General features: G+C 54.5%; 1 protein-coding gene across 1 annotated transcript in view; it reads right to left on the bottom strand.

The window, feature by feature from the left end:
* Positions 1-10,377, bottom strand: part of NELFB (negative elongation factor complex member B) — a 17,527-nt gene that overhangs the window by 2,853 nt on the left and 4,297 nt on the right. The window contains exons 5-10 of the mRNA XM_011985128.1: positions 6,932-7,117; positions 6,086-6,198; positions 4,661-4,763; positions 4,239-4,334; positions 3,682-3,824; positions 3,408-3,514 (exon numbers count right to left, since the gene is read on the bottom strand). Of these exons, the coding sequence (XP_011840518.1) occupies positions 3,408-3,514; positions 3,682-3,824; positions 4,239-4,334; positions 4,661-4,763; positions 6,086-6,198; positions 6,932-7,117 (748 nt within the window). The remainder of the gene's footprint in view (positions 1-3,407; positions 3,515-3,681; positions 3,825-4,238; positions 4,335-4,660; positions 4,764-6,085; positions 6,199-6,931; positions 7,118-10,377) is intronic.

Genomic DNA, 10,377 nt, shown 5'->3' with positions numbered 1-10,377 from the left:
GCAATCTCGGCTCACTGCAACCTCTGCCTCCTGGGTTCAAGCGATTCTCCTGCCTCAGCCTCCCGAGTAGCTAGGACTACAGGCGTGCGTCACACACCCGGCTAATTTCTGTATGTTTAATAGAGATGGAATTTCACCACGTTGGCCAGGCTGGTCTGGAACTCCTGACCTCGGTGATCCACCCGCCTTGGCCTCCCAAAGTGCTGGGATCACAGGCGTGAGCCACCGTGCCCAGCCCCCCTCTTTTTTTTCTGAGATGGAGTCTGGCTGTGTCGCCCAGGCTGGAGGGCAGTGCCGTGATCTTGGCTCACAGCAACCTCTGCCTCCCACGTTCAAGCGATTCTCCTGTAAAAGCATCCTTCTTTTGTAGAGATGCCGTCTGCAGCCTGCTTTCTGTGATGTGTCAGATTTACACCCAGACATTGCCCTGAGGGACAGGCGGCCACACGCGGACCCCACACGGACCCCGGGGAGGTTGGAGATGGTGCTGGGTCCTCACTGTACCGTGCTCTTGACTTTATATTATTTCACAAATTCCCACTACAAAAATGTTAAAAAATAAACAGGAGAGAATTCCAAAAATCAACATCTATTCTTACTAGAACCCAATAAAAACCTAAGAATAAGCTTGCTCTCCCCAAACGTTACTGAAAATGCACATCCCAGCCCGTGGGGCAGCCACGTACTCCGAGGAGAAGCCGCACTCCTGGTTCCCAACCTGCTTCTAGCCACAATCAAATGAGAAAGAAACAGAAGCACACGCAAGACCTCCGGGTGAGTCTGTCACTGTGCAAGCTCCACAGGGACTGACACAAATCCAGAAGGTGCCGCCCACTGCACACTGGGCCGGGCCACGGCCTCATGCCCCTGAGCTACACACCTGCACAGCACGTGGCTGTACCGAGTACCAGAGGCCGCTGGGACACAACGGTAAGTGATTGTGTATCTAAACAGAGAAAGTGGAGTAAAAATACAGTATTGTCAGCTTATGTGACCGTGTGGTCGTATATGTGGTCCACGGTGGACAGAATGTTATGTGACACGTGACTGTACTGCAGTGGACAGGCCAAGGCAAGTCAAAGTTATTTATAACTATGTTCCCGGAAGTCTCAAAAAATAAACAAACCGGTTCTGCCCAGTGGCCGGCGGCCGGCAGCGCAATGTCCCAGTGCCCTCAAGAGCCTCCCTGAGCCTCCAGAAGGAGCAGCAGTGTTGGTGCCCGCGTGAGCCCAGGAGGTCATGTCTGCCTGCGCCGTCTGATGCCACTGTCTGTGGTCATTCGTTCCAGCAGCAACAGGAAACCCACGCCTAGGCGACCCAAGCTCAGTGAGAGGCTGGCTGGGGACAGGTTAATACCCACAGGTAACTTCCTCTGCAAAGAAAGCTGGAAAATGCATGCACGCACTGTCCTCGGACACACCAGCCACCGAGAAACACACTAGGCACGTGCCGTGGTGTGGACGTGTCCCCAGGTTCGCCGCCAGAAACCTGATCCCCACCGCAGTGAGGGCTCCATCCTCGCCAAAGCATTCACGCTGTTAGCACAGGAGTGGGCTCCTGATAAAGGGGGAAGTCTGGCCCCCTTCTCTGTCTCCATCTGTGTCTCATCTCTAGCTCTGTCTCTCATCTGTCTGTTTCTATGCCTCTCCTGTCTCTGTCTCTCTCATCTCTCTGTGTCTCTCATCTCTGTCTCTCTGTCTCTCATCTCGGTCTGTATGTCTCTGTCTCTCATCTCTGTCTGTGTCTGTCTGTCTCCCGGGCCCGTGCCCTCTTGCCCTCTGCCTTCCACCATGGGATGACACAGCAAAAAGCCCCGCTCAGATGCAGGCCCCTTGGACCTTGGACTTCCCATCCCAGCCCCCGCAGAACTGCTGCTCTTTTTTTTTTTGAGACGGAGTCTTGCTCTGTCATCCAGGCTGGAGTGCAATGGTGCGATCTCTGCTCACTGTAACCTCCACCTCCCAGATTCAAGAGATAATCCTGCCTCAGCCTCCCAAGCACCTGGGATTACGGGCACCCACCACTGTGCCTGACCAATTTTTGTATTTTTTTAGTAGAGACGGGGTTTCACCATATTGGCCAGATTGGTCTCAAACTCCTGACCTCGTGATCCGCCCGCCTCAGCCTCCCAAAGCGCTGGGATTACAGGCCTGAGCCACCGCACCCGGGCATCCCTTCCCTTTCTACATTGCTCAGTCTTGAGTCTCTGTTAGAGCAGCATAACGTGGACTAAGACAGCAAACCCTAGACAAGGCCTGAGTCAGCAGGGAGGAGCCCAGGGTCTCTGTCACGGTGGATACCGCAAGGCTAAAGAGGCCCCATCTCCCACGGGACCTGCAGTTCTACTCTTGAAGGCGCCCATTTGGACCCTTCCTCTTCTTCCTGGCTTGCAACAACCCCTCCCCCGTGGAGGCTCCCAGGAGGAAGTGGGCCTGTCACCACCTGGGTGGGGGACTGGGGCAGGGGATCTCTCCTCCTCCCCTTTGCTCCATCCTCTAAGCAACTGAGGGGTCCCAGGCCCCTCGCCAGTTAGGATGAAATAAGAGCAGCTCTTGCGTCACTTCTTTGTGGGAAAGCACAAAGCTGAACTCCGTCTCCCTTTCCTAGTAAAATAAACTATAGACAAAAACGTAAAAGTGAAAACGAGGCTGTGAACGGTGGCTCAGGCCTGTAATCCCAGCACTTTGGGAGGCCGAGGTGGGCGGATCATGAAGTCAGGAGTTCGAGACCAGCCAAACCAACATGGAGAAACCCCATCTCTACTAAAAATACAAAAATTAGCCTGGCGTGGTGGTGGGTGCCTGTAATCCCAGCTACTCAGGAGGGTGAGGCACGAGAAATCACTTGAACCTGGGAGGCAGAGGCTGCAGTGAGCTGAGGTCGCGCCATTGCACTCCAGCCTGGGCGACAGAGTGAGACTTCGTCTCAAAAAAAAAAAAAAAAAGTGAAAACAAAGCTAGGCCGGGTGCGGTGGCTCAAGCCTGTAATCCTAGCACTTTGGGAGGCCGAGACGGGCTGATCACAAGGTCAGGCGATCAAGACCATCCTGGCTAACACAGTGAAACCCCGCCTCTACTAAAATATACAAAAAACTAGCCGGGCGAGGTGGCGGGCGCCTGTGGTCCCAGCTACTCGGGAGGCTGAGGCAGGAGAATGGCGTGAACCCCGGAGGTGGAGCTTGCAGTGAGCTGAGATCCGGCCACTGCACTCCAGTCTGGGCGACAGAGCAAGACTCCGTCTCAAAAAAAAAAAAAAAGAAAAAAAAAAAGAAAACAAAGCTAGCAAAGTTGGAAGTGGGCTGGGGAGATGACAGCTCCTGGGGGCCCTGGGGCCTGCACCCTGGGCGGGATCGCGCACAGCAGCTGCCGCAGGGAAGGCACTGCCAGCCACCGCCCGTCAGGACTCACCCAGCCCCGGCAGCAGGCGGAGAAGCGCATTCTTGTTCCTCTGCTTGGTGATATGCAGGACGTAGTACAGCCCCACCTCGCAGGCCATGCGCTGCTCCTGCAAAAACCTGTGCCCCGAGCGCCATCAGCCCTGCCTGAGCCCCCACACCGACCCCCACCCAGCCCTGCAGCAGCCCCCCGGCAACAGTGCCACCCCTGTGCCACGGCCACCCCTGCACCCACGGCCACCCCTGTGCCACGGCCACCCCTGCACCCACGGCCCTGCAGCCCGTACTTAGTGAAGCTTTCGGGAAGTGTGTTTGGATATGAGACTGGGGCTTTCTCCTCGGCCGGAAGTTTCTGATCCACATTGAAAGTGTAGTCATCCACCAGGAAGGACATGAGCATCGGGAGGAACCTGGTTATGAGCTCTACCTCCTACGAGGAGGGGAGGCCATGAGCGGGCCCCGTCCCACCCCACCCCACCCCAACGTTGACACACACCCTGCCCCGGCCCTCCCACTCCCCCAGACACCTCACCAACCCCACCCTCCTCTCCAGGTCCCCAGGTCCCTCTTCCCACCTCCCAAGTCCCCCACCCAGGTCCTCAAACCCCCTTCTGGGCCTGGATCCACATGGAGTAGCCACCACCTGTGGCCAGCCATGGTCCACGGAGACACCCCAGAACCCCCCGGTGGGCATTTTCCCAAACAGAAGGTGGGCACCTCCAGGAAGGAAGCTTTGGGACCAAAGGGGCCTCCACAACCACTTTGCTAGCGCCTCCCGCTCCACCCCACTTCCAGCCCACAGCTCCTCGGGAGAAACTGGCAGTCCCCACAGGAGGCTTGTTACCATCTTGGGCTCCTTGAAGACCTGGCTGTCAATCATGTCCCAGGCTCCCTGGCCCAGTGCCAGCAGCCGGAGCAGCAGCAGCAGGTCGGGGCTGTCCTGTAGGGAGGACGGGCTCAGCGCCAGTCCCAGGCAGCCGTGTCCTGGCCATGGAGCTCCTCTGACCCAACTCGTTACCCAGCAGGGTCTCTGGTGCCCATGGCCAGGACCACACGACTGCAATCACCAGCCCCACACACGGGGTGAAACCCAGTCTCACAGCAGGGAAGCACGCGCCTCTACCTGGCCGCTGCCGTCCACACCGACCACCAGAGCCGGCGGGGCGGCCACAGGGCCCCGACAGCTGCCTCCACACCCCGACCACCCGGAGCAGCCAGTGGGGTGGTCACGTGGCCCCGACAGCTGCTGACCAAGCCCACACTCACCCTGGGCAGTGTCTCCTGGCCGACCAGCTCCTGCAGGTGCCTGACTGTGCTCAGTGCCAGCGTGTTGATGGCGAAGGGGTCACACAGGATCATGGACAGGTCCCTGGAAGGAGGCCGCCTTGGCATTAATGAAACGCCTGTTGCCCCTCCCTTCAGTGGCACAGTCCTCAGGAGGGGTGGCCTAGGCTGGGTTCGGGACTGGCAACGGGCACCCATCACATGCTGGGTTTCTTAAAAAAAGCTTAAGGTTGGCCGGGCGCAGTGCCTCATGCCTGTAATCCCAGCACTTTGGGAGGCCGAGGCGGGTGGATCACGAGGTCAGGAAATCAAAAACCATCCTGGCTAACACGGTGAAACCCCATCTCTACTAAAAATACAAAAAATTAGCTGGGTGTAGTGGCAGGCGCCTGTAGTCCCCGCTACTTGGGAAGATGAAGCATGAGAATGGCGTGAACCCAGCAGGCGGAGCTTGCAGTGAGCCAAGATCGCGCTACTGCTCTCCAGGCTGGGTGACAGAGCGAGACTCCATCTCAAAAAAAAAAAAAAAGCTTAAGGTTTGCAATTTGTCCTTAACATGTTAGATCTTCCAAATTAGAGTTAAAAAAACAAACAAAATAAAGCCTGCGTGTGGTGGCTCATGCCTGTAATCCCAGCACTCTGGGAGGCTGAGGCAGCAGGATCAATGCCCAGGAGATGAGGAAGACTGTACCACTGCACTGAAGCCTGGGTGACACAGACCCTGTCTCAAAAAGATGAAAAAAAGTGGCAAAGGTGGGGCCAGGCAGCACTGTGTCTATACACCAGCCAGAGAATGCTGGAAAGCAAATGCCAACAGATACCCCTAAGCTCAGAGGCTGGCTCCACGCCACTGCAGACACCAGAGCCCCCAGCCCCTGGGCCTGGCTACAGAATGCAGAGTTGAGGAGGGAGACTTTGCTACCCAGACACATCCCAACAACCATGTCCCTCAGCTGTGGGCCAGCAGTGCCCAACATAGCTCTGCTGAAACATCCAGGAGGCTGGGTGCGGGGTCTCACGCCTGTAATCCCAGCGCTTTGGAAGGCTGAGGCGGGTGGATCACCTGAGGTCAGGGGTTCAAGACCAGCCTGGCCAACATGATGAAACCCTGTCTCTACTAAAAAATACAAAAATTAGCTGGGCGCAGTGGCGCGTGCCTGTAATCCCAGCTACTTGGGAGGCTGAGGCAGGAGAATGGCTTGAGCCTGGGAGGCGGAGGTTGCAGTGAGCAGAGATCGCACCATTGCACTTCATCCTGGGCTACAGAATGAGACTCTATCTCGAAAACAACAAAAGACAAAGCAACATCAGGGAATAAACACCTGCTACCCACGACAAAACACAGCGAGCGCAGAGCAGATGCGCACAGGGCCCTGGGGGCAGAGGCTTCATGGAGCCGACCCTCACCCCAGCACCTGCTCCTGGCCCTTCTTGACTCCATCGAGAAACCCCTGCAGCTCCCGCGCCCTCTTGCTGTCCACGAACCGCTCTCGGATGCAGGCGTCCAGGCACCAGGTGAACTGCAAGGAGGAAGCACGGTCGGGACCAGACCAAGCCTCCCAGGACGACCAGAGATCCGGCCCCAAACACAGCCGCAGGCCCCGGCCTCTCGCTCAGTCACAGCTGCTGTGAGGGAAGGCACCGGGCACCAGTCTCCCGATGGTGCCGAAGCAGCAGGGTCAGGACAGCAGTGGAGACAGTGATGATGTTTCTTTCTAAAAGGGGACTCCCTCATGGCACCCTGAGTGTGGGGGTGGCCACTGCAGCACTCCAAGCAATGGAAGCCTCGGAGGGTGACTCCAGTCCCGGAAAGATGGTCCCAAGGCTGGAGGGTCCGTATGAAGGGAAACCCCATTCCTGGAGCACTCGGTACCTGGCCAACAAGTAGTCCCCAGGGTTCTGGGGAAGGGGAAGGCCACAGGCCAGGTTTGGAAAGATGGGAGGAAGCTGGGGCAATGGTCAAGGTCCAGCCTGTAGGTCCTACAGCCCTCGGGAACAGACAAAGGGCTGGACGGGGCAAGAGAGTCCCAGGGAATGGCCAGGTCTCTGGCTCAGATGCAGGGGACTAGCCTCCTTCCCCCATCAGGGTCTGGAGAGGAGCCACAAGATGCCAACACACAGCAGGACAGAAAGATCAGAGCCCAGGAAACAGCCTCGGGAGAGGAGGGCGCCCAGGTGGTCACCGGCCCAGCCAAACCCACAGCGGGGAGAGGAGCCAGGAGGGCCAGGAGGAAGGAGGGAGGGCAGTGCTACCTTGTGGCACGGGTCCACGGTGCAGATCTCACCCACGTCCAGGTCATGCAGGGACATGAGCAGCTCAGCCCGCAGCGTGCAGTAGTGCACATTCCGCGTGCGCAGGAAGAGCGTACGCAGAAACTGCAGCACCATGTCGTACAGCTTCACGTTCTTCCCCACCATCTGCGTCAGCCGCTGCACCACCTGCAGTGAGAAGCACCGTCAGGTCCCGGGACCCTCCCAGGCTCCGCCACAATGAAGACACATGGACATCACGTGCAGGGCAGTGCGGCCCCTCTCTCTGGACATCTGGATATCTGTCCTTCCTACTTTTTGGCAGAAAATGTTCCCTCCTCTCTTATTAAATATTGGCACCCAGTCTGATGGTAGCAGGTTCTGTTATTTTTATCTTTTTTATAACTTTTTTTGAGACAAGGCCTTGCTCTGTTGTCCAGGCTGGAGTGCACCGTTGAGACTGTGGCTCACTGCAGCCTTGACCTCCTGGGCTAGAGTGATTCTCCTGCCTCAGCCTCCCGAGTAGCTGGGACTACAATTGCATGCCACCATGCCCAACCTTTTTTTTCCTTTTGAGATAGTCTTGTGCTGTCGCCCAGGCTGGAGTGCAATGGTAGGATCTCGGCTCGCTGCAACCTCCGCCTCCCAGATTCAAGCTATTCTCCTGTCTCAGCCTGTAGTTGGGATTACAGGCACAGGCCACCACGCCCAGCTAATTTTTTGTATTTTAGTAGAGACAAGGTTTCCCCATGTTGCCCGGGCCGGTCTTCTGAGCTCAGGTGATCCACCCACCTTGGCCTCCCAAAGTGCTAAGATTACAGGCGTGAGCCACCACACCTGACCCAGTTTTTAACTTTTTTTTTTTCTTCTTTTGAGACTGAGTCTCACTCTGTCGCCTAGGCTGGAGTACAGTAGTGCAATCTTGGCTCACTGCAACCTCCGCCTCCCAGGTTCAAGTGATTCTCCTGACTCAGCCTCCTGAGTAGCTGGAATTACAGGGGCACACCACCACATCTGGCTAATTTTTGTGTTTTTAGTAGAGATGGGTTTTTACCACGTTGGTCAGGCTTGTCTTGAACTCCTGACCTTGTGATCTGCCCGCCTTGGCCTCCCAAAGTGCTGATATTACAGGTGTGAGCCATTGTGCCCCGTCTAATTTAACTTTTTAAAAGAGAATTGGGCTGGGCACGGCGGCTCATGGCTGTAACTGCAGCAAATTGGTAGGCCAAGGTGGGTGGATTACCTGAGACCAGGAGTTCGAGACCGGCCTGGCCAACATGGTGAAATCCCGTCTCTACTAAAAATACAAATATTAGTCAAGCGTGGAGGTGGGCGCCTATAATCCCAGCTACTCAGGAGGTTGAGGCAGGAGAATCACTTGAACCTGGGAGAATGAGGTTGCAGTCAGCGGAGATCACACCACTGTACTCCAGCCTGGGCAACAAGCAACTCCGTCTCAAAAAAATAAAATAAAATAAAGTAAAATATAAAATAAAATTAAATTAAAATAACATAAATAAAATAAAATAATAAACTCGGCCGGGCACCGTGGCTCAAGCCTGTAATCCCAGCACTTTGGGAGGCCAAGATGGGCGGATCACGAGGTCAGGAGATCGAGACCATCCTGGCTAATACAGTGAAACCCCATCTCTACCAAAAATACAAAAAACTAGCCGGGCAAGGTGGCGGGCGCCTGTAGTCCCAGCTACTTGGGAGGCTGAGGCAGGAGAATGGCGTAAACCCGGGAGGCAGAGCTTGCAGTGAGCTGAGATCCAGCCACTGCACTCCAGCCTGGGCGACAGAGCGAGACTCCGCCTCAAAAAAAAAAAAATAAATAAAATAAAATAAAAATAAATTCAAAAAATTAGAAAATTTTAAAAATAAAATAAAATAAATTTAAAAAAATAAAAATAGGCCAGGCGCAGTGGCTCATGCCTGTAATCCCAGCACTCTGGGAGGCTGAGGCAGGCGGATCACAAGGTCAAGAGATCAAGACCATCCTGGCTAACACGGTGAAACCCCATCTCTACTTAAAAAAAAATTACAAAAAATTAGCCGGGCGTTGGCGGGCGCCTGTAGTCCCAGCTACTCGGGAGGCTGAGGCAGAATGGCGTGAACCCGGGAGGCGGAGCTTGCGGTGAGCTGAGATTGGGCCACTGTACTCCAGCCTGGGTGACAGAGCAAGACTAGGTCTCAAAAATAAATAAATAAATAAATAAAAATAAAATAAATTTAAAGAATAAAAATAAAATAAGCAAATAAAATAAAACAAAATAAAATAAAAATAAAAGAATCAACCTAGGACTAAGCAGACCAAGCAAGTCCCTCACAGACAGAAATCGGTATAGGCAGCACCAGGTCACCAGAAGAGATGGGGCAGGAGAAAGGCCTGGGAAGTTCAGGGCACCCCACAGTTTGCAGAGGGGTCCAAGGGCTCTGTCTGACAGCAACGGAACAAGAAAAAGGCCCGTGGAGGACCTGACTGGGAATAAACAAACAGGGAAGGGAGGACAAAGGTGGCACTGGCCACCCCCAACAAGCCCATGCACGTGGTCAGGACCCATGGCCTGAAGGGAGCCCAGAGCCACATGAACTGTTCAGCACTTGAAGTGCAGTAGTTCAGAAGGGTGCTAAGTGTGAAAGACTCACCAGGTTTCAAATCTCAGTGATCCTCCCACAAAAAGCATTATAGTTCAACATATTTTTTTTTTGCTTTTGAGACAGTGTCTCTCACTCTGCCGCCCAGGTTGGAGTGCAGTGGCTCAATCACACCTCACTGCAGCTTCAATCTCCTGGGCCCAAGCGATCCTTCTGCTTCAGCCTCCTCAGTAGTTGGGACAACAGGTATGCGCCACCATGCTGAGTTAAATTTTTTTTCTTGTAGAGACAAGGTCTCCCTTTGGTCTTCAACTACTAAGCTCAAGCAATCCTCTCACCTCAGCCTCCCAAAGTACTAGGAGTACAGGCGTGAGCCACGGTACCCAGCCCAATCCTTCACATGAATTACATGCTGAAAGATAATACTTTGGATACACGGGACCAAACAAAACATTAATGAAATTGATCTCACTTTTTTTTTCTTAATGTGGATATTGAAAAATCTTAACTTATAGTTCACTTTATCTTTCTATCGAACGGTGCTAAAGTTGGTTACGGCCAGGCTCACACCTATAATCCCAGCACTTTGGGAGGCCAAGGTGGGCGGATCACCTGAGGTCAGGAGTTCCTCTTGGTTCAGCCTGGTCAACAAGATGAAACACTGTCTGTACTAAATACATACAAAAATTAGCCAGGCGTGGTGGGGTTGGCCTGTAGTCCCAGCTACTCGAGAGGCTGAGGCAGGGGAATTGCTTGAACTCAGGAGGCAGAGGTTGCAGTGAGCCGAGTTCGAGGCACTGCACTCCAGCCTGGGTGACAGAGCAAGACTCCATCTCAAAAAAAAAAAAAAA

The sequence above is a fragment of the Mandrillus leucophaeus genome, unplaced genomic scaffold, assembly GCF_000951045.1.
Source record: "Mandrillus leucophaeus isolate KB7577 unplaced genomic scaffold, Mleu.le_1.0 Scaffold28, whole genome shotgun sequence".
Lineage (NCBI taxonomy): Eukaryota > Metazoa > Chordata > Mammalia > Primates > Cercopithecidae > Mandrillus > Mandrillus leucophaeus.
This window is presented reverse-complemented; position numbering and strand designations above follow the sequence as displayed.